This window comes from Enhydra lutris, unplaced genomic scaffold (genome assembly GCF_002288905.1).
Source record: "Enhydra lutris kenyoni isolate GAN:26980312 unplaced genomic scaffold, ASM228890v2 scaffoldscaffold5, whole genome shotgun sequence".
NCBI lineage: Eukaryota > Metazoa > Chordata > Mammalia > Carnivora > Mustelidae > Enhydra > Enhydra lutris.
In genome coordinates, this window is record NW_019154089.1 from 19,089,701 (window position 1) to 19,114,421 (window position 24,721).

At 44.0% G+C, this 24,721-nt stretch overlaps 1 protein-coding gene across 1 annotated transcript in view; it reads right to left on the reverse strand.

Annotated features, from left to right (window-relative positions):
• Positions 1-24,721, reverse strand: part of LOC111140871 (dedicator of cytokinesis 2) — a 406,275-nt gene that overhangs the window by 66,137 nt on the left and 315,417 nt on the right. Inside the window, exons 29-32 of the mRNA XM_022493104.1 lie at positions 23,963-24,057; positions 13,308-13,386; positions 3,109-3,209; positions 2,961-3,019 (exon numbers count right to left, since the gene is read on the reverse strand). Coding sequence (XP_022348812.1) covers positions 2,961-3,019; positions 3,109-3,209; positions 13,308-13,386; positions 23,963-24,057 — 334 coding nt within the window. The remainder of the gene's footprint in view (positions 1-2,960; positions 3,020-3,108; positions 3,210-13,307; positions 13,387-23,962; positions 24,058-24,721) is intronic.

Consider the following 24,721-nt stretch of genomic DNA (forward strand, 5'->3'; position numbering starts at 1 on the left):
ATCTTACAAGTATTTGCAAACAGGGAGGATTCAGGCCAGGGTCCTTTTCCTGAATCTGCTTCTTAAGCAGTATATGGCCTTGTATATCCATCTTCACTTCTCTGTGTCCCTGTTTTCTCCCTTGTAAAATGGTGGGTTGAACTAGACCTTTCTGAGGTGCTTCAGGATTTCTCCCCAGAAAATCCTCAGGGGGCTACATGGGGTGCTCATGGGTGACCCATTATAATGGGCTCTGGGCCCCTCACCCCACTTCAATTAGAATAGCTCAGCTTTAAACCAATTTATAGTATTGAGCATGAGATTCTTTTTTTATTGGCCCTCCGCTAAAAATAAACATTTGAAAAATTCTGGACAATATGATCTCTAAAGGGCCCTTCCAGCTCTGATGTTCTGTGATTCTAGGCAGGTGGAATATTTGGTAACATCTTTTCATTCATCAGCATAATTGGGAGTGCAGGAACGTCTGCCAAAACATAATCTATATCTAAATAAAATCTTCTGTGTGCAAAACAGCAGCAACGAAGGACGTTCCGGAAAGAGCAGGCTGTGTGGAAGATCTAGAGACAAACCAACCTCAGATCCCTGCTTTGCAATCCTGGCAACGCCTAGGGTGTAGGTGTGGGAAAGAAAGCCCACCCCAGCTGTATCTCGTCTTTGCTGTCGTAAAGCAAAGAGTGCAAACTCCTACGCAAACCAAATCTGGGCCCCGCGTTTCACTGGGCATATTTAATGTTTCATAAACTTCCAGTCAGTTATTGTCAATATTCAGAAATTGGAAATACATTTAAAAGTTGTGTTTCCTGGCTTCTTTTGAAAAACTGGAAGATGACACATCATCAACCTTGCATTCTAACAGGACAGCAATCGACCAGATCAGGACAGTGACTGCCCCTTCCAGACCGGGGCATGTTTGCTTCCCGTTGTTCCAGGCCCAGCTACTTCCTCCTATCCTCCTCACCCCGAGGCCGTATGCCACCTACCAGCTAGGCCTGCACTCACACCAGGCTTTTTTTGTTTTTTTTTTTTTTCCTATTGAAGAGTAATGGTAAATGATACATAAAATATTTTTCATATCCTTGTCCTTATCCAAAGTGGAGACCTAAAAGGCAGACTGAGAAAGGCAGGCTTTTCGAGAAAAACAGAGCAGAGACAGTATTTCTTCACAGAATTGGTTTTCCAATAGGAGTAGTTTTGCACATCCTTTTCCTCCGTCTCCAGGGACATTGGGCAGTGCCTGGGGATTCTCTTGGTTGTCACAACTAGGGAGGATGCTGTTGGCTTCCAGTGCGTACAGGTGAGGGATGCTATCAAATAGCCTGGAGGGTACAGGGCACCCCACAACAAAGAATCATCCCACTCCAAATGTTGACGGTACCCTGCTTTGTGGATGTCTGCGGGTTTAACGTGCCCTGGCCCCTCCCCTCTTTGACATGACCTGCCTGGTTCCTGCCCTTCACACACGAGTGATACAGGCCTGGTGTTGATGGTGAAAGAGCCGGAACAGGAAGAGTAGACTCGGCCCTGATGGGGCAAGGGTGAAAACAACGATAACAATTCTGACCTGGGCATGGCCTCCCTGGCTTCACGCTCCCAGTTTTTGCTCTTACGAAACTCATAAGCCCCCTGGGCACTATTTCTCCAGATTATGCCCAGTGTCACTTGGTCCCCTTGCTTTGGACCTCATAGCTTGTAAATGACTGGGCAAGGCCCATGGCAGGTATGCGGCAGTCGGTTCTGGGCCTGGTTGCCTGGCTCTCCCTTTGATTTTGTAAAGCCACCTATAGCCCTCCTGGTACCAGTGTGTGCTTTTAACCTGAGTCTGGTGCTTCCAGGTGCTACCAGCAAGCGCAGGGCCAGACGGATAGTCTGTCCCCTGTGCTGCCCCTGCAGCAAATGGACCTTCCTGGAAAGGACAAGAAACTGCTGTCCAGGAAACCCCAAGGGAACTGAAAGATACCAAGAAGGCTGAAGAAGTCAGGAGAAGTCATTTAATTTGAACCCCCAAAACAGGCACAGTCCCTGTAAGTGGCTCCACTGAAGAGGGTCACCGTCCAAGCCCAGGGCAGAGCAACTTGGCAGCAGAGAGTCAAGGAGGGCACCCAAACTGGAGATGAAAGTACCCCATTGTGTTTCACTTGTAACTCTGCAGCAATCCATCCGGTTACCCATTCATCCTTTCAGCACATTTGTGTGCAGGGGGATTCAGGCCTTGAGCAAGGTGTGTGGCCCCTGTCCTCCAGGGATCCAAACCAAGCTCTGAGCTTTGCACCTGCTCGATCTCAAGCAGGTCACTTCCCTCGAGGAGTTTCCTGATCAGTAAAAGGAGGCGGAGTTTTTCCGTTTTGTAGGAGGTGATGTGAAGGTAAAATAAGACCTCCTTAGTGCAGGGCTGACTCAGACGCTCAGTCAACGCCTCCCAGATCCCATCTCCCCTTCCTTCCTCCCACAGGTACCGCACAGTTCGTGCATGATTCCTGCAGCTAGCCCAGACAGGGCTGGCATCTGGGGACACCTGCCAGTTCACACCGCATCACAAAAGACCCTCATCTTTCACAGAACCAATTCTCCTCTGTGTGGCTGGAGGGTGTTTTGTAGATGACATCACTGAAGAAGCTGGAGGTGGAGTGGCCCACCCATCAGCAGGAAACTTGCATGTGATGTGTGAGGACATGAGTTCCCACAGCAGCCCTGCCCTTCCTCCTTTCCATAAATTCCAATTTGACTTCTTAAGCCCTCAGGGACACCAAGCAGAAGCAGAGTCCTAGCTGTTTGGGGACGGGACGTGGGGACGGGCACTCCCTCTCATGAGGCACATATCAAGGACCGGGGACACACACGTGATCAACTGTTATTTCAAGCTCCCACCGCTGAAGCCCCTGTGGCCTTCTAACAAACAGATGGTCTTCAAGAAGGAGCTTGGCGTGTGCAGATGTGCCTGTCTGGATGCGTGTGCTACTCACCCAGTTTGTACCACATGTCACGGATGGAGAAGCCGATGAGCCGTCTCATATCCCCGTACCTAGGAGAAACAACACATGTCTGCTTCAGGCTCAGTCTCAGAGATTCTCATGAAACCCCCACTTTGGGAGACCCGAACAGGCAACCTACTTATTCAGGATTTTGTTGTATTTGGCATGCGAGAACTGCTCCAGCTGCAGAGAGTCCTGAGTGATGAAAGCCACCGCCAGATGAAAATAGTTGTTCCACAGCTGTAAATGAAGGAGCAAAGAACAGTCATGGCGAGGGTCTGCAGTGGGAAAGTGGGTTAAATGCTGGGCAATGTGAATAATTTATGAAGATGGCAGAAGACAGTGGCGGAGCCAGCTTAATTCTGTGCCCTGCAATTTTCAGGCTGGCGCTGACTCTGAAATGGACATCCTGGCCAAAGCAAGGACAATGGCTGCATTTCTCCAGGCGCTGACCACGTCCCCTCTCTGATGACAGGGCGAGGACAGGGATTTTAGGGCTGCTTTGAGAAAACTGTTTCATTTTGTGTTTTGAAAGACAAACAAGTCACCCCAGCCAAGTGCCCTGGTAGAATGAGAGGTTGATGAGGCTTATGTATTTCAAGGACTTTCAGTCTCTCTGGAAGTCCTCCTTAATCTACCTAACAGCTCACGGGACCAGCCTGCAACTCATTCCGTCTTAGAATATTTTGCCTTCTCCTTCCCCTTAGTTCTGTGGTTTCTTTTTTCTTTCTTTCTTTCTTTCTTTCTTTTTTTTATTAACATATAATGTATTATTAGCCCCAGGGGTACAGGTCTGTGAATCGCCAGGTTTACTCACTTCACAGCACTCACCATAGCACATGCCCTCCCCAGTGTCCATAACCCCACCACCCTCTCCCTACCCCACCTCCTCCCAGGCAACCCTCAGTTTGTTTCGTGAGATTAAGGAAGCTGAGAGGCAACATGGGGGGTTTGGGGGGTAGGAAAAGAATAAATGAAACAAGATGGGATCGGGAGGGAGTTCCATGGTTTTTAAGTATGGCCCCAGACCAGCGGCTTCAGCGTCATCTGGGATCCTGTTAGTAAAGCAGATTCTCTGCCCCTCCCCAGACCTACTGAATCAGATCCCAGAAATCTGGGGGTATACAACCGCTCTGGAGAATTCTGATGCTCACTGGAGTTCAAGAACCTCTGAGGGCCTAGTTTCTATGTAGGCTTACTGTAATTTTAACGCTTACATGATCACTTGGTGCTTAATGCAAGGGTTAATACCAAACACCACTCTACTGGCTCGTGGTGAAATAGAGCCAACAAAGGGTTTGCCACATGGCAAGTGCTCCAAAAGATGAGATGCAGAGGTGGTGATATTGATACAACCTACAGCAGCTGGGGGACGGGGTCTCAGTGAACCAACCCCTCTACAAAAGGGGGGGTTGTACCCACTGCAGAGGGCTGTGGTAAAGATAGCATGAGAAGGTATGTGTAAAGGGCACGATTCTCTGTAAGGGCTCAAAAGCACTTGTTAGCCGTATTGTTCTTTTCATTAATCTAGTGATTTAGTTGGTACCAAAGCAAATAGCACAACCTGGCCCTTTGGGTGCTCATGGCTGTTATTACAAGATACCAAGGCCCTCCTAGGAACAGATAGGAGAGAGCTTTGCTGGACAAAGCTCATTCACTTTCAGCCCCATCTCAACACTGACAAGAGAAGGGTAATGCTAGCTAGAGAAGTCACCTGCCGTTAAGACCTTCATCCTTAACTCAAGATGTCCACTGGAGATTTCAGAGGGCTGAGACTAAGTCGAGGACGGTTTTACCCTTGGTAACATCATTACTGCTGTCCAGAGTGCTCCTTTCAAATGGGCTTGTAGTTTCAGTTTCAGGAAGAAGAAAACAAGTACTTCCTTCTTAATCAGGGGCCAGGTACTCTCCCATACATCCCTCCTTTCATCTCTCAAACCTTTGCAGCTATCATTAGTCCTAATTTATAGATGAAGAGAATGAGGCTTGGAGGGGTTAAGTATTTTTCCAAAGGTCACTCAGTTTGTCGTATATGCAGTAGATCTGGGATTTGAACTCAGGCCTTCTGACGAAGGCTCAGGATTCTTTCTACACACCATGACCAGTCTTTGGCTAAGGTTGCATTAATGCATATTTGTTGAACTCCTTCTCTGTGCCAGGCATTCTCTGTGTCGTCATGGGGGCACATCGGGTGGTTATGGAGACGGCAGTCCTTCCCCTCGTGCGGCTCACATTCTATAGGGGGAATAAGATTTTCTTTTTGGAAACTTTATCTCCCAGAGTCCAGAAGACCAAGCTGCTCCCAGGGTGGAGTGAAGTAGCCCCCCAGATTGTGGAGCCCATCAAGTCAACTCTCCACACAGAGACCAGAGGATCTTTTCAAAACAAGTTGGCTTCTATCACTCCCTTCCTCAAAGTCCTTCAGAGGCTTTTCCAAACCATTACAATCACATCTCAAACCCCCCTGTTTCCGTAGTAACCCTGCTTATCCAAACACATGGCACAGGTCAGGTCTCCTGGCCGCTCCGGCTGTCCTGCCTCCTCATGCCCCTGTGACCTGCAGGTTCTGAACACTTGCTGCTTTGGTCTGTCTAAGCCCAGACATCATACCTCCTCACATTTAAGATCATACAAAACAACAAGCCAGGGAAACAGAAAACCTGGTCGAAGGACATGGAAAGGGTTATTTTGGAGGTGAGAAATTCCTGATTTTAGGAAATTTCTAAAGAGTAATCAAGATACAAAAAGAAATAGATATAGGGCAACATAGTTGAATTGGTATTACTTTCAAAAAATAATTCCAGAAATGTTCCTCTAACACATTTGAGAACACACAGACATGTCAACCCTAAGCCTCTTGCTATTCTGTTCTTACTCCTTCAAAAATGTTTTCTCTGCCACCCATTCCTAAGTTTTAAAAATTTAGATATAATCCATATATCAAGCATTCACTTTTTAGAGAATATAGAATTTAATGGTTTTTAGTATATTCACAAAAGGTAATACAACCATCACCACTTAGCAGTTGTTCCCTAATCTTCCCTCCCCCTCAGCCCCTGGCGATCACTAATTCCGTTTCTGTCTCTATGGATTTGCTCAATCTGACATTTCATAGAAATGGAGGCATAAAATAAATCCTTTCATGTCTGGCTTCTTTCATTAAACATAACGTTTTCCAGGTTCATCTGTGTCGTCACATGTATCAGCACTTCATTTATTTTTATTGCTGAATGCTAATCTATCCTATGGATATACCACATTTTATTTACCCATTCATCCATTGACTGACATTTGTGTTGTTTCTGCCTTTTGGCTCTTATGAATAATGCATCTGTGAATTTCCACATATAAGTTTTTGTGTGGAGGTACATTTCCAATAGGAGTGGGACTGATTTTCCTTTGTCCTCCCCCCTTGAAGATCTTTGCAGGTCATGAGATCATAGATCCCATGCTTCTTTTTTCTTAGTAGATCAGAAGTGGTACCCCTAAGTATCTCACCCACAGCATCTGTCCAGTTTTGCCCCGTGGAGTAATGTGGGACCCATACTGAAACTGAGGGGACGTTGTCATGATGAGTAGCTTTGTACAAAGCCCTGAGAGGTGAGCAGTGGCCACAGCCAGACACTTCTGGGCACTCATGATACCTCTCCTCTGAACCTTTCTTGACTCTTGCTCCCAAAGTACCAGGACAAAAGGCACTAACATGGCTTGTCAGGCCTCATTAAATTTCCAGTGTTTTCTCCCTCAACAAACTGCCTCTTCCAGGGGGCCTGGTCTGCTCAGACTCCATAGATATAATATGAGCATCTTGGCCTCCTTGGCTTGGCTCCCTTACTGCACCTAAGTTCTATTCCTCATAAAGCCCAGTTCAAGTTCTGTTCCTTCCTGAAGCCTTCCCAGATGACAAGGCATGACAGGTCACCTCAAGACTTCCGAAGCTGAGTAGCTCCTAGATGTGCAACCACAGACGTGGGCCCACTGTCCTCCACCTTCCCTTGTGCTCCACTCACTTGCCATGACAGTAGCACCCTGTGGCTCGAAGCACAAGCATCCGTGTCCCACAGACCAGGATGTGATACCAGGTCTCTCTTGCTAGTAAGAGAATTGGCGACTTATTTGACTTTTCTAAGCCCCATTTTCCTTACCTGTAAGACGGATAAAATAATGGCAACTACCATCATGGATTGCTGGAGGGTCTGGGAAAAATAATATAAGCATGAAGTGGTTCACCACAGGTGTGGCACATGCCAAGTGCCCAGTAAGTAGAACGGTGGCATTGTCTGTAGTGCTGATTGTAGATTATTTGAATGCCCTGTGTTTCCGACTGTAAGCTCCACAAGCAAGGGTCTTTTCTGCCACTTACCTGTATCCCTAATGCCACATTCAGCACAATGGCTTAAGTGGCTTGACTGTAGCTAGGGTCTAGAAAAAAAATTATTTATTGATCACCCTATTGTTAGAGAAATTCTCCAGTTGTTACAAAAGGTCCAGATTTTTCTTTCCTCCCTGCCCCAAGCTGCCTGGTGACATTTCTACTAAGTGCCCAGTTCAGCTGGCTCGGGGAAGCCATGGGAGCTTGAGCCAAACACATAAGGTCCTTTTTTGCTGGGGGAAGAGGTGAGGTGACTTCTGCTTGGGAATTTAGTATTTTGAACTAATAAGACAACAGAAAGTTGGAACTAGAATAAATTTAAGGGTCATTTGGTCCAACTCCCTCATTGCATAGATCTTAAACAGTGAAATCCAGACAAATGACCACCCGAAGTCATACTGCTAGTGGGTGTAACTAGAATTTAGTTACTTGCAATTAACTCTCAAAAAATTAAAAATTCAACACACGTATGGTCAAAAAAGGTAAATGGTAGAAAAGATTAAATGATTAAAAAACTTATTTTCCATCCTATCTTGGACCCTAGTCTAATTCCTCAGAAGAAAAAAAAATTTTTTTTTAATATTCTTTCCAAAAATTTTTTATGTATAAACAAACATGTATAGACAGCTCAATAGTCTGCTGTAGTTTGCTTTTTTCTCTCACAAATACATCTTGCAGATGTGTCCGTATTAGCTTATAGAGATCTACTTCACTGCCTTTTATTGCTGCATGGTATTCTGCTATAAGGATATATATTAATTTTAACCAATTCCCTGTTTATAGGCATTTAGATTGACTCCAACTTTTTTTTCCTTTAGCATCAGGGCTGAATTCAACATGTTTGTTTATACATCTTTATGCATGAGAGACTATAAAATAGTATACATTCCTAGAGCTGGAAGGGTTTAGATATGTGCCCTATGCAGATTTTGTTGTTCTTTGTTGTCTTTGTTGTTGAACAGACACTGTAAGGTTGCCTTCCAGGATTCCATTCCAATTATCAGCTCCATGATCACGGGCAAGTTGCCTTACCTCTCTGAGTCTCTGTTTCCTCAACTGGAAAAATGAGGCTAATAGTACGTAAAAGGAGGTAGTTAGAGGGACCAAATGAGGAAATCACTGCTGAGAAAACTCCTACTTCATCTTGCATTCCAGGTAAACACTCACTTCCTAAGTGGGCATTGGTGGTCTAGTGGTAAGCCTAGCTGCCTTCCAAAAAATCACCTCCCAGGGAAGCCTCTCCAGTTTCTGCCCTGATTAAAGCAGATCTACCCATTCACCTTCACTACACCCTGTTTGCAGGATTTATGGCATGTTTTAAGCTGAACTAATGTCTCTGCTAATGGACATAAGCAACTTGCAGACAAGAATCCCTTCTTTTTATTCACTGCTGTATATCCGGTATTTAGTGTTGCGTCTAACCCAGCATATGCTCACATGAATGCTGAATGAATTCATTAAGGAGCCCAGCATTCCCTCTGTATTCTTGTTAACTTCTCCCCAGACACTATGATGTTTATAGTATTATTCTCCCATTTTAGAGATCAGGACACTGTGGCCCGAGAAGTTAAATAAATTGCCCAAGGTGACACAGCTACAAAATGGCAAGGTTGGCATTTGAATCCAAGTGCATCTCTCTCTAGAACTTGTATTCTTAACCATTCTGCTTTTCTGAAAAAATTGCTTTTCTTTCCTTTCTCAGTTTCCTTTTTAGCCTTGGTTGTTGGTCAAGGTTTCTGCTACGTTGTCTGATGTTTCACAGTCCTTACAACAGACACTCAAGGATTTTTGATCCTATAAGATTCTTTCACAATGTCTGCAAATTATTATTTACCATAATTCCATTAAAAAATATATATATAAAGCACAGTATTGCTGAAATGCACCAGTGTGCCCTCTGAGCAGTAAAGCCATAGCTGCCATGGGCATTCTAAGGAGACGACTGATTTTGGGAGTGAAAGTTTCCAATCATGGATTTGGGTTAGGGACATCAGGTCAGTGGTTGTCTGGGGCCCTTGAGCTATGGCCAAAGAAGCTGTCCCCAAGCATGTGACCATCTTTCTGTGTGGTGAAGTGGTCCCACCTTGATCCTCCCTGGGGGGTGCTGTGGGCTTCTTTGATGGGTGGCCTCCGTGGTACGTGCTCCCTCTCCCACCTTTTTTTGCCATTACAAGTTACGTTTCCTACTATAGAGACCAATTCTGTCTTCAATATTCTCTTAATAGCTGGGAATATCCTGGAATATCCTTTTCATTTCACAGGATCTCCAGTACAGGTTCAAAAATTATCCCAAGGTAGCCCGATGCCCAGAAGCTGATCCAGAAATGCCTCAAGGCCAAGGCTGGAATTACCAAATGCAGAGCGAATTACAGCTTCCCAAGTCGAGAGAATGTTCTTAGTAGTAATCAGACAGCTGCTTAAGACAGAAGCAATCTTCCTGGAGCCAAAGAGCACATCTGAAGTGTAACCATGGATTCCTGGCCAATCAGAGTACCCAGTATGGAGAGTCTAATCCCACAGCCAATCATTGCAGAGCTCTCTATCCCAGGGCCAGCAGGAGCTAACTAGGGCAGACAGTGTTTCTGGAGCTAAAAAGAGCTGTCTCCTAGATTTGAAAAGCACTCTGTTTTTAAAAGACAGGGCAGAAGAGTGGAAAGGGCCTGGGCTTTGCGGACAGGACGGGAACAGAATTCCAGCAACTCCTGCTTTTGGCTAGATGACCTTTAACAGAAGAGTTGACCACTTCTCTGAAGCTCTGTTTATTCACTGGTAAAATGGGTGTATCCCAACCCAACCAGGTTATGCCCTAAGTAGATGTCTAATCCAGGTTAGTCACCTTGGAAAGCTTGGATGCTAGAAGATGGATTCATAGCCTACTAGCACAACTCTAAGATCCTTGAGGGCAGGGCAGTGTTCTGCTTTGCTTCTGAGTTCCTCATAGTGTGTTCCAATAGTCTGCACCTATGAGAATTGCTCTCAAACAGAAATCCTTGCTGAGTTGCCTTTGAAATCTTCTCTTGGTCTTCCCTGACCAGCAAAGGGACGTGAATGCCAAGGCCCAGCATCCTGAATAGGGGTTGAGAATGCAAATTATTTTAGCCCTGGGCAGAAAACATCATTTCTGTAATTCCCAGGTCTTGTCACCTGCAGAGTGGCATCCACAGAGCTTCTTGCTTCTTGTCCTTTGTATCATAAAACCACAGTTCCAGAAAAGATATTAGGGATAATCTCATTGCACCTGCCCCTCCTCTGGACAGTGGCTGCCAAGGCCAGCAGCTTAGTGATGGATGCTCTTCCTGCTGATATTAAATGCATAATTAATGAAACCATAAGAAGGAAACAAGGCATGTTCCAGGCAGGGTACAGAGAACAAATCCATTCTCACATGGGGTGAGGAGAAGGTAGAGGAACAGAGATAAGGCTGAAAAATGATCCTGTTCTTGAGTACTTTTCAGCAAATATCTATGGAGTTCTCATTAGCAGAAGAGACTTATTTCATTTTGTAATATTAGCCATTTTCCTGTTTTATAAAATCCTGTGGGTATGACAACCCTAGGCAATGTGTGATGACTGGAAAGATGCCTTCCTACTGTCCTGTTTACCAAGGACTGACATATGAGTTTCCAGACCTGACGTATTTTAGGACCATCATCATCATTTCATCAAGATGATAGCAATTATTATAATGAGCTAACATTTTATTAAATTGCTACCATGTTCCTGGCACTGTTCTAAGTGCTTGACATGAATTAGTTCACTTAATCCTCTCAAAAACCCAACGAGGTAGCTGCAATTAGTATTTTAATTTGATGTTGAAGAGACTGAGACACAGAGAAGTAAAGTAATTTGCCTAAAGTCACACAGCTCATAAGCTCAAACCTTCTATGTATGAAACCCCCACTTCTCTGGGCATCACTCAGATGCAGATTTTCTTTCAGGAAAACAGGATAAAACCTAAAAGAATGGCATGAAGGACGGAAGCTGCACTTCTCTTAGAAAGTACCCCCTAAGACACTGGAGGACAGCCAGAGTCGGCAAAGCAGGCCCGAGGCTGTAATCGCCACCACCCTCCGAAAGAGATGGGCAAACCAGCCATCAGTTTTATGGCCTGAACACTGCCTCACTGCTGGCCCCTAGGCGTGGTACTCCAAGAGGCCCCTTCAAAAAAGCAACGACCTTATTAGCTTCCCGGAACACACTCGTACCTGAAGCCTGCAGGCATCTGGTCCACATTTGGAAGGGGATCAAACACTTCGGTTTCAAACAGCTGAAGTGTGATGTTTTGTTTCCACGTCAGAGATTCATAACTCTCAGCCAGAACCTCTCTGTGAACCCGGTGCGGGGGTGACCCCCTACCAAGCACGTGGCGGTGGTGATCCGCGACTGTGATGTCAGCCACCGCTGTGCTCTGGTCGCAACTCCACACTGACATGCTGTGTCACTTTCTGCACCATCAGGCTATCTGCTCATCACCTCGGAGTCTCCATCCCCGCATCCTTCCAGGAGGAAATAGTGCTAGTAGTAGTACCTGACTTGCAGTGTGGCTGTCAGGGCTGGGAAAGAAAATGCCTGGGGATGCTTCTTATGAGATCTGCACGTATAAGTCGTCAGAAAAAGGCAGCTACTCTTTGTACCACTGTCATCATGACAGTGCGGTTGCCTGATTTGAATGCGAGATAGTACAAGAGAATCCTATTCAAAGATAATGTTTATTAAATACTTCTAGGCTGTGCTCTCCAGCACGGTGGGTCTCATAGGCCTCAGCCCAGGGATCATCCTCCCAGGGAGACCTACTATGTGTCAGGCACAGAGCACAGAGTCTCCTTCAGGAGGAAGTGTATGAATGAAAACTGGTGGGACCTTACAGAGAATTCTCCCAGCAAGCCCCTTGACACATGCCAGTTCTATAAAACCCCTATGAAATAGAAAGAGTAGGGGCGCCTGGGTGGCTCAGTGGGTTAAGCCTCTAATTTCAGCTCAGGTCATGATCCCAGGGTCCTGGGATCGAGCCCCACATCAGGCTCTCTGCTCAGCGGGGAGTCTGCTTCCCTCCCTCTCTGCCTGCCTCTCTGCCTACTTGTGATCTCTGTCTGTCAAATAAATAAATAAATAAAATCTTGAAATAGGAAGAGTAGGTATTGTGAGCATTTTACAGATGAGTCAACTGAGGCTTGGACACAGTCTAGGCCCTGTCCGAAGTTGCTCAGCTAGTCATAGGCCGAAGCCCAGCTTGGAATCAAACACCCTAGACGAGCAGGCAGAAAATACCTCTGCCCCTGTTCACTGGCAACTTCCTAAGCTGGCACTGCAAGAGATCCTGGGGGTCAGGGTTTTCCCAGAGGAGGGATCCCCTTTCAGGAGACTTCTCTTTCATTATCAGCAGGCAGAGGTGGCAATATGGACTTTTCCACAAGGCTTTGAGGAATTGGTTCTTCTTGCCTGGGCCTTGAACAGTTGTGTCACTCTGCCCCAGCGACGTGCTTTGAGGACCCCGAATCTCAGAGGCCCCAGCTCTTGTCTGAGTCCTAAAAGTGATTTCTGGAGGAATCACAAAATCCTGGAAATATATTAATGAGCTTTATTTTTCAGTGTCTGTGAGTGCCTATTTTGCTGGGCTCCAGTGAACAGTAAAGTAAAAGAATGTGATACATTTCTGAAAGGTGGTACCCACGCCGACAATGGATGAATGCAAATCTCCTCTTTAGCACAAGATACATTATACAGTCACATTTGCATAAGCTGCACAGTTAATGACTATTTGTTTAATCAAGGGCCTGGTTCTAAACCCTGAGTTTCAATCAAGGGCCTGGTTCCCTCCTCGCCCACACCGCCCCTCTATGGAAGCCTCCAGAGACACTGGCGTACCTTACATGTGCTTTGAGATGCATCTGATGGAGCAATCAGCCCAAGATGCTACAGCCCCTTGCCAGGACGCCCCAAACACACCCTGGGCGCATCACACTCACCTGGAACTCGAAGTTCGTGTGTTCCAGGAACTTCTGGTTCATGGTTTCTGCGAACTTGTTGATAGCTCTCAGGAAGACCCTGGAAGAGAGGAGCAGGTCACCAGGCCATCTGAGTATGCTACCCCAGGCATCCCTCCCCATCCATCCTCAGAATGAAGTTCCCACATAGAGGGCTCAAAGACCCAAAGAAGAGGTCAGCGGACCCACCGGCTCACACTGTGGACCTGGGGCCATGTTTGCCCTGCAAGAATTTGAGAACTGTCTGTCTGACTTCCTTAGAAAATGTCTTCTGTTTAAACTATTACAAGCTTATGGCAGAAAATTTATGCTATCCAGAAAGACAGAAATTGCCTCCTGCACAAACAAGCAAACAGACAACACATCGTCGAACCTTATCATCTACAGAAAACCATCACCGAGATTCTGATGCACATTATGTTCAAAGGTCTCCCTAGATGTATGTGCATGAATGGTATTTGAAATATATCATCTTGATAAATAGGGCTAAACGGCAAATGCTGTTTCACAGCCTGTCTTTTTTACTTGGCAATAAATTGTGTGCTCCTTTCATGCCAATGAATGCAGATATACATCATGCCTTTTAATCACCAAAGAGCGTACCATTCTATGGGTGGATCACAGTTTATTTAACCAGTCTTTCAGTGATGATCCTTTATGCTCAGCTTTTATAGACAGTGTTACAGTAATCACTCTCTTCTGTACACCTTGCCCCTCTGATACACACCTCTTTTCCAGTCTTCTTCTTGAAGTGATAGTACTCATCAGATACCCATTTAACATTTTGGTACCTGTTGTCAAATTGTGTTTCTCTTTAAATGTCTTCCCATCCATCTCTACCTCCCCTTCCTCCTACCAAACCCTACGGACTGTTCTTTCAGCCTCCCATCTCCTGCCTCTTCAATGTCAAGAATACCTTGACCAATGGACAGCTCCAGTCATGTCAATCACCGATTTTGGTGACACCCACTGCCCACAGGATAAATCCAAACTCTTCCTCTCGACAGTCAATGCCCTTCACGATTAGACCCCGCTCTTTCTAGAACTCATTTCTCACTGTTATCCCGTGCTTTTTCTTGTGGTCCAGTACATAGCTGTGTTTCTCCTATATAATGTATAAAATGCTTCTCTCCTTTTAATCTTTTTAGGATAGGGTCTACTGCATCCTTGTGTCCCCCAAAGGACAGTCCTTGCAATTTCCTTCCCCAGAATTCATCATGATCTGGGAAGACTTATTTGGTGACTCAATAATGCCTCTCTCCTCTGCTAGACTGTACTTTCCTCCATGATCTCATCTACTCCCTAACTTACATGCCTTTGGCTCCCAATTTTATATCTTCCTCCCTGGCCTCTCCCCTGAACTTCCAGCTCCCATTCCAGCTCTCTACTCCATACCTTCATGTGGATGACAAATAGGCATCTCAAACGTAAGGTCAAAATCTTAACTCCTATTACCTTTCGTCTTCCATTTTTCTGTAGTCTTCTCATCTGTGTTAACAATAAATTTGTTCTTCCAGTTGCTCAGGGAGAGAGAATTGGTGGTAGCATCCTTGATTTTTCTCTTTCTCTCGTATCCTACACCTGGCTTGTCAGCAAAACCTCTTAGCATTATTTTCAAAATACACCCAGAATTTGACTACTTCTCAACACCCCATTGTCATTGACCTCAACCAAGCCACCATCATTTCTCCCCTGGATTTCTGCCATCACCTCCAAACTGCCACGTGCCTACCTGTGACCCCGTCTCTAGGGTGTGGGTATGTTTGTAAAATCTTCGAGGACAGTGGCCAGATCTTACCTGTACTGCTGTCTATAATTTTTGATGAACAGTGAATAATTAATAACTCCTTATCCATTGAGCAGCTGATCCAGGGAAAATGCCCATTTGGCCTACCTGAGATGCAATAGGTAGCTAGCAAAGGAAGTGTTGATTAGAAGGTTATTGCTTCAGGTAATGACTGGAGCTCAGTTCTGCTTGGGAATGACTGAGAGACTGTCTAGAACATATCTGTCCCCTCCCAGGGATGCAGAATGTGGACTATTTCTTTACTAATGTCAGCCTCTCACTAGTTGAAAGTTGCTCCTATGGAGGTCCTCTACTGTGCCCTATAGGTGGACTGAGCTCTCTCTTGCAGCCAGAGAAAGTCCAGGGAGTGAAAGAAGTAGGAAGCTTGGGATATGTGGTAAATGTCCACCAAAGCTGCATGTATATTCTGGGTGGGCCAAGAGCATGGGCAGGGCACCTCAAACATGTGCTACGTTGGGCGTTACTTGTGAAGAGCGTGGGGTAGGTATTCACTAGGCACTTGAATGTTTGTTGACCAAAGAAGACAGCACGTCCTGGTATCAGGATCACAAGATTTATACACCCACACATGCACACACACATACACACACACATACATACACAGTTAGATGGGGACTCTGCCTTTGCCACTTCCAAGCTGTGTGGATCTGGGATATGTTCATGTCACTTTGACATCTCTGTTTCCTTGCCTGTGAAATACCAGCAGTGTAACCCCTATTCCAGGGACGCTGCAGACTTTAGTGGCAAGGACATGGTTAGGTGCGAAGCACAGGGCAGCCTGACACAACCATTACAACAGGAACACAGCAGCTGTGGCTGCTCCAGGCCTTTGGGTTACTTCACCCTTCTTCTGAAGTCAGGGACAAACAATGAAATGGGCAGTTGCAGCAGCAACCAGTTCTGAGGTAGGCAGGGCCACTAAAGGCAAAAAGAAAATGAAAGTCCCACAGAATCCTCCCCCTATCAGGATGTCAAAAAGTGAGATTTCATTGGCTTTGCTCTTCTGGCATTTGCTAATATGCCTTTGAAAAATATCTGTACTTCCCCCTTGAAGATCAGTATCATTCCCCAGATGGAAATGCATTGAGTGACTGTCATTTTATGTTATAAGCATCTTGGAATCTCTAATGTGATCCCAAAATGAGGGGTTTTACAAATTCCCAGAAGCAACAAAGCTATCGGTAGTTTCAGTAATAGTCATTATTTTGATTGTCAGCCTAAACCTGTCTCCAGTTCTCAAAGGCCAGTTGAATAACCAGGAATTGATCAATCCTTTTTGCTAATGGTGGGTACTGATGGCAGACAGGCACCGGGGAGAGTGAATCAAGGTTCTTCCCTCTCTCTGGATTCTTCCATAGCCACTCACTGGGAATCATGAATCATAATATTACTTAACTTTAGTTTCTCATGTGTGGGTTTGGAAAAATATGTCTTTTGTCTTCTTTTTTTAAAAAATAGCTGTACTTAAAGCCTAAGCACTAATATGGTGACGTGAATTGGAATGAAAACATACTCAACTTTCTGTTACTCTCAACAATGAACTTGAATCGTTGAAAACAAAGTTCAGGACCAAATCTCAACCTGACACTTCCTGCATCTCATTTGTGATGCTTAGTAGGATCTGTAAAATCAATAATAATCAGAGCCACAGTTAACCAGTGATGGGCACTCTGCTAAGTAGTTTGCATAGATTCTTTCTGTTCTTTCTTTTTTAGTTCTCACATTAACTCTCTGAATTGAATACTGTTTCCATTTTAGAGATATGAGTTTAGATAACTTTCCCAATAACCCAGCCAGAATAAATGAAATCAGGATTTAAACAAAAGTACGCTGCCTTCACAGTATAAGTATTTAACCATTCTGCTATTCTGTCCATAAGAAGACCTCTGTAATTGAGCTCTGAGCTCACCTTACTAATAAATGCAATGACAGAGATAGAGCTATTTGTGTACCCTGTGCTAAGGACTGCACAGACATTCTTTCACGTAATTCTACAAACCAAACTAGGTGCTATTGTTATACCCATTTAACAGAAGAAGAAACTGAATATTGGGAAAACAAAACGATGTCCCCACATTCACACAGCTAATAAACAGCACAGTCTAGACCCAATGTCAGAGCTGTCTTTCTCTAAAGCCTTTGCAATTAACCAGAAGGATATACTGGCTCCCATGACAGCCACCTGCAGTCTTTTGGTGCTGGGCATGCTTCTACTCGTGCCCACAGTTTTGCACACAGTCCCTTCACACGTCATCCCATCATTTGTTGCTCTGTTCATAGTCACCTAAGCACAGAGCCAACCCTCGACTTGGGCAGTATTCCCTGGGTGGCCAGTGACCCATGGGTGAACTTATGGGTCCCCAGTGGGGGTGCCCAGGTCTGGAGAGCAGTTAAATCAAATCCTCTGTATCATTCCTAAAGCAGGACAACTAGGGAGAAGGCAGGAACCCACAGCCTGAGGAGAAGCCATGAATAGATGACCCTGAGAGGAAGCAGAAGCCACATGTGAGAGAAGTCAGCTGCTGTTGAGTAGGAAAAAACTGGCAGAAAGATCCTTGAAGGTGGAGTAGGGGAATAACGATGATAGCTACAATTTAAGAAGATAGGACTATGTACCAGGTCATATGCTACATGTTCTACATGCCTTTCCTCAACCAACTTTCACAACACCGCTAAGAAGTAGGTCCTATGGGTTTTGCCACTATTATGCAGACTCCTGCAGGTGCTTAAGCAAGGCTGCCCCAGGTCAGACCCCCACTCTGGCCCTCTTCCATGCTGTGGTCTGGAGCTGGCTGCTTGACCTCGGGGAATCTTGACGAAGGCCTCTTCTGGGAAATGAGCCATGTGAAGATTAAATAAGATGTAGGGTACAAAGCTGGTGGCCCAGTGCTTCAGCACATAGAAGTCCTCGATAAATGTCCATTGTTCTTGTTGTTGTGGTTGTTGTTAATAGCCTGGCCACCTGGTAAGCTCCAAGGCGGCAGGATTCCAGGCTGAAACTATTCCAATGTGACAACCAACCCCACACCCACATGTTGTAGGATGGGAATAAAAGGACGTGCCCTTTCTGGTGAGAATGCCCAAGGGAGGGAGAGGGCCTCTTTGAACCCCATTCCCCTTCTCCCTGTGGTTCATAGGATGTTGTTGATTCTACTGGTCCAAACTTGACGATGGAAGTAAAAGAGCTGGAGAAGAGAGTTCTGATCCCCCAGAAGCAGTGAGAAATCCATCCTCCCAGAGCCTTTTAAGCTGCTTTCCCCACAACACACAAAAGCTCCATGTACCAAGAGGTTAGAGGGAAGCAACAACTTCTGGCTCAGCATCAAGGAATGGTTGCTCCCAGAGCCCCCGATGCCTTGCATGGAATCTGGGATTCTGGCAAGGGATGCAGTAGGCTCTTGGAATCTGGAATCCTGCTGAACATCAGGATTAGTTGTGCTGTGCTGGCTAAAAAACCCACGGAGGGGCCTCCTTCTGGGGGAGGCCCACGAAAAGGAGTAGGCCCTACAAATTAATGCAGGTAGGGGGAAGGGGAAGCGGGTATCAGTGCTTTGTCAGCCTCCTGATGGAGCCACCATACCATGGCTGGGTGCTACCCTACTCAGCTTCTGACCATTGACTTCTGTGACCCTACTGTGTGCCTGGCATGTGCTTGAGACGATGTTAGACCTCGAAATAGGACACCGATAAAGGTAGATAAGGTCCAGCCCAGATTTGCCTGTTCTGTGAAATATTTTGGGTATTCCCAAACCACAGGAATGTGACAAGGACAATGAGAGCTAACATTTATAAAATGCTCGTTCTGTGCTAAGCATTGTTCCAACTACTTTGTATATATTATTTCATTTCATTTAGGTCCTCATAGTTGTGATAGGTACTATTATTAGGCGCATTTCATAGGAAGAAAAATTAGTCATAATAATCACAGAACTTCACCCAAGTTCAGCTATTAAATGGTGGAAGCAGGATATGGACCCTGGCAGTCATAAATCCTACCTCCTCTGGGTATCTTTTGTGCTGTGAACTCATTGCAGTGACTGTAGCAATTTGGCCACATTTCCATGGCATAGTTACGTCTCACCAACTAGACCATAAGCCCTCTGCCCTCTGAGACCAAGGGAAAGGCCCACTCCCTAGAGCGCTGCCTAACCAGGACACTCAATAAATATGTGTGGGTTGATTCCTTTTTGAGATGCTTTAGGGATGTGTACAAATCCTCAAGCCCACTCAAAATGTTGGATTTCCAGATCAAGGTGCAGATGGAAGGGGAGAAAAGAGGTTCCTAGGTATAATTTTGTTAGTTTACTACATTATAAAGAACTTCATCATTTAAAAATTTATCATATCCTATAAATCAGATCTTACTGAAAGCTGTATCTTACCAAAATGGAAAAAAAAATGTTCTAACAGAAGGCATTTCTTGCAATAGACATGTCACTATGTCTGTGTACATAAACAGTACATAGTTAAGGAGTTAGAAGTTAAAAAGTTAAGACATTCTACTCTAGAAAACTCCATTCCCTCCAACAAGCAGAAAAATAAATTATGTATGACTAATACACACACACACACACACATAAATCATAAGTGATAATAGGAAACTTATAAAAACAGGTAAGTTATAATAGTATGGAAATAATAAGGAAGGAAGGAAATTGTAAAGAACATACTAACAGCATAAGAAGTAGAAATGTTCTGGAGAACACTGGCCTGGGCTAAACCATGCTGCCTATTCTGCTTGTCCAACTTACACTGAAATCTTTCACTGACTAGCCTTGTGATCCAGGTAAGTTAACTCGTTGGGCCTCTTTCAGTTTTCTGAGCTACTAAATATGCAGTGGGCACATCAGTACAATGCATTTCATAATAGGAGTCTCACTCTTTTATAGGATGCAGCAGCAGAGCTCAAGAACCTGGACTCTGATTGCATGGCTTCTTACTAGCAAAGCAACATTGTGGGAGCTGCTCATCTATCCTGTGCCTCAGTTCCCTCATATGTCAAATGTGGATTGTAATAGTTTATTTCATGGCGTTGTAAAGATTAAATAAGCTAACACATGTAAGGGATTCACAACAACAGTAGATCTAGGTGCCTAATACGTGTTAGCTATCACAACATCACAGCAAATGTAAAAAAGTGAGAAAATTTCAAGCACTCCACTGTGGACTAAAGATGAAGGACATCTACTAACTAATCTATATGCCCTTAAAGGAGAACAACAATAATTTTTCTGCTTGACATTAGGTACATCCTTCTCTAGTCTAAGGCTAAGTTTGTTGTCTACACCCAGAGATGGCAATGCATCTATTCAGTGAGTTTTCTGAGGTACCAGCACTATGCTAAGGAGTAACTCATTTTATCCTCCCCCCAAAATACCATGAAATGGACATTATAATTAATCCCCATTTTACAGATCAGGAAATTGAGAGTCCAGGAGATTAAATGACTTCCCAAGAAAGAGAAATGGCGGAAGAAGTCTGAAACCCAGCTGTATTTCTGAATCTAACTTTTTTTTTTTTTTTTAATGTAGAGACTTAAGTACTTAGCTGAGCCTTTAGGGGATGCAAATATTTCTATTGAGGAGACAATTCCAGTTTCTTAGAGCCTTTAGAAAATTATGTTGTAATTTTCTAAGTATAAACAAACCAAGGATTATTATATCATCTCTGGGGGCCTATCCTTCCAAAAAAGACCAAAGTCCATAGCTAGCTTGGATTTCAGGACGAGACATTCCTCCAAACTCTTCTACATGCTTCCTCCAAGATTACTGTAGGCAGCTCAGAAAAAATTGCTGGCCTGGTCAGGGCTCCCATCCTCCTGACTTTGTATAAGTGATAGATGTTTGTGCATTTATTTGCCTATCCAATTCTTCTTTTGGTAATAACTCCTAGACTTTTTCTTTGGATAACTACTCCGCCTACATCCCTTTTTGCTCCCAGGCTTTGTGGTTTGGATAGAAGGAACTATTGCCTCTCAGTTGCAAAGTGAGTCATGTGACCCAAGCCTGATGAAATAGCAAATTTCACTTTCCTAGCCACAGAAATTTATAAATGGTCATGTAGCCTAAGCCAGAGCTTTGAAGATTAGCCTGGGAACACTTGTTCTACCTTTTTCTTTCTCTTGAGCTTACTAATTTAAGACATATCTCTGGAATTTCTAGAGCCCATTCTCCCTACCACAAAGAGAGCAGCTGCCTGGGAATGAAATCAGCAGAGAAAAGAGTAAAGATAGAGATACACATTCCTTACAACACTGTTTGAACACCTAGATACATCCATGCCTGAAGCCATAAATCTGAGCTAATAAACTCTCTTTTTACTTGGGCAGATTTGAACTAGATTTCTTTAAAAATTCTAAATAGTAAGTAGCTATTGGATACACAGAATTCATTATATGTATTTATGAATGTCAGGCTCTGTGTTAGGAACTGGAGACCCAGAGATAAATTGGACATAGTGCTTACCTTTAAGAAGCCCATTCTGTAGTGGCAGAAATAGTCATGTGAAGAAACAATTATAGCACAGTGGAATAAGTGCCATAATATTGGCATGCATGGAAATACAGAGAAGAAAGCACATTCTCCTACCATGAGAGAATTCTAGAAGCATTGACAAAGTAGAGATTACAGGTTGAAGAATTTGAAGGATTGTGAGTTTGGTCTAGAAGGGAGGAGAGCAACAGTTTGGTTGAGTTTGGTCTAGAAGGGAGGAGAGCAACAGTTTATGCAAAGTCATAGAAGAATGAAACGGTAACAGTGAACAGTTGAATGTATCTAAAGCACAGGGTGAGTTGAAGATGACTCACATGGGTGCTTCATGTATTTTGGCAAAACCTGAAGACATTATTGGCCAGCTGGCAAACAGTAGAAAGATTCACATACAGTTTAGGAGCCGGTTACTACTGTAACACAAGATGACTGAACATTGATATAAGGTATTATCAGCTACATAATTTGTTGAGCTCAGTGCACAATGAAAATATGAATGTCTCACTCAAAAATTATTAAGAATTTCAAGATGGCAAAAAGAGGATGTTAAAGCAAACATGGAGCCCTTTAAAGTGCAGGGTCCTAGTACAGGGTGCAGGTCTGGAAACTGGCCCTGACACGGGAGGGACCTGCCTCTGATCTGTCATGTGGCTTGGGCTTAATTCCCACCAACACTTTAATCATTTAATCATTGCAAAAGTTGGACTCTCATCTGTGTGATGTGATGGGATCTGTGTGATGCCCAAATTGAGAATTCTGACATTTTGCTTCTGGGCTGATTGTTCTCCTCTCATCAGAAGTTCTGTTGCACAGCCAGAAATTTCCTTCTGCCTTGACAAAACCCTTCTCCCTTTCTCCAGCCCCTAAAGGTGGCCCCAAGAGCACTGAGTCTATGGAATCACATGGCTAGGCACTTAGGCATCCAGTTAGTGGAAGAACAGCTTTTCAGAGAACAGAAGGGTAAGAGATGGAGGCCACCTGGGACTGGAGTCAGTTCATAGGTATACATGATGAGATAGAAATTCTCAGACTGTATCCAATGACAAAATTATTAATACATAAATGTTGATAGTCTTTGCTCTTTGCCTCCCACTAAGGAGACCTCTGCTTCTGCCTCTTCAACTTCTCTTCTTCTTCCAACCTCTAGGGATATTTACATTTGTCAGCCGTTCTAGGTTTTTGGGATATAGAACAAGGGCAATAGGTAGAGAGAGACAAAACTTCTTGCTAGTGTAAAGTGAAGAGGCTTTCATGGGGAGGATTAAAAATATATGAAGCCAAAGGGAAGTGAGAGAGGGAAGAAAAGGAGGGAGGGGCCAAGAAGACCCAGTTTTAAAGGAGTTTGTCAATAGGAATTGAGAATAAGATTGTAAGAGAAATGTGGATAAAGCATGGGACAGTGAGCGATACTGAGAGCCAGAGAAATGAAGAAAGGGAATATCATAAAATACTTCTGAGTGTTATAATTTGAATTTCATTTTGATAGGATGATACGATTTGAGAGAAAGCATTAAAGACTGAAATTGCTTGTAATTACTTTTACCTAATGTTGTGCTTGGTTATGTGGGATCTGAATTATACTTGGGTTACATTGGTATCCTGTGAGATATTAATATATATTATATATACACGCAGAAACATACATATGTACATACCAAATTGTTCCACTAGCAAATACATTTGTGAAATTCTATATCCCACATCCTCCATTGACAGAATCCCATCAGCATGTTAAAGGCTCTAAGAAGTCCTGCAGAACAGAAATCTATTCAAACCTGCTTAATTCCATGCTCCCTAAACCTGTTTTACTATATGCCACAAAATATATTATGTCATTTTGAATAAATGTTAAAATACTGTAATTTTAATAAGGCTGACCTACAATCTCAAGAGTTTAGGGAAAACTTCACAAAGGTTTTTTTTTTTTTTTTTTTTTTAAGATTTATTTATTTATTTTAAGGGGCAAATGGAGAGAGAGAATCCCAAGCAGACTCCCTACTGAGCAGGGAGCCTGATGTGGGGCTCGATCTTACTACCCTGAGATCATGATTTGCATTGAAACCAAGAGTCAGAAGCAACCCACTGAGCCACCTAGGCACCCCACAAAGTATGTTATTCTAACTGGTATTTGAAGAATGGAGAAGGTGGGAGGTAGCCAGGTCAGTATATACAAAGTCATGAGGACTGAAATATTTAAAAAAAAAAAAAAAAAAAAAGAAGATTCAGGATTAGTGTGGAGTTCCCTAGGGTTTAAAAGTAGAAAGACCCCACCTTGTCTCCATGAGTGCTCTTTAAAGTGATTGCTGGGGTGACGCAGCTGTTAGGAACAAGTGGCCGCTCACCTGTTCTGAACCATACTCATGGCCATCCAGTCTCCAGGATACACATTTTTCCCAATGAGGTCCTTGAACATGATGAATGTCTCCATCAAGAAGTCCTGAAATTGTAAAGCAAAACACACCTACCATCTCGTTTCGTAGAACCTGACTGGAAGGACCCAGATCTTGCTGGCTGTTTAAATTTTTTCTTTATTATTTTTAGAGGAGCAGAAAGGGAAAAGGCATTCGTTAAGTAAATCCAACGGAACCAATAGCCGTGGATTTTTAAATGGAAGCTTTACGTTGGTTACCAGGAGATTGTTTCACAAATACAAATGGAATGTGACTATGGGATCTGAAAGCACTCTCAAAACAAAGCACTAGTAATTCTGTCTCTGAGAGGAAAGAAGTAAATGTATTTATTGATGTCATAATTTTATAATCATCTTCTCAAATAGGTATTTAAGAAGGAAGCACACTACACTTTGTGAAGGCATCTCAGGTCATGTAGCAAACAGTTATTACCATGAACACCTAGTTAGCAGGACTGTAAACACAGCTAGTTCATATATAACAGACATATCCATGGGCGATTAGAGGAAACACAACAGGGACTCTCTTCCTCTCATTCAAGAGGTTCAGAGTGGACCTCAACACACCCCAGACTGCAGCAGGCCAAGCTTGTGCTCCATCTTTGGAGAACACAAATTCAAGACAAATCCAGACAGCCAAGACCAGGAGACCTGGCATGCGGACCTTCCTGAGCTGGAAGAAGCCAAGTCA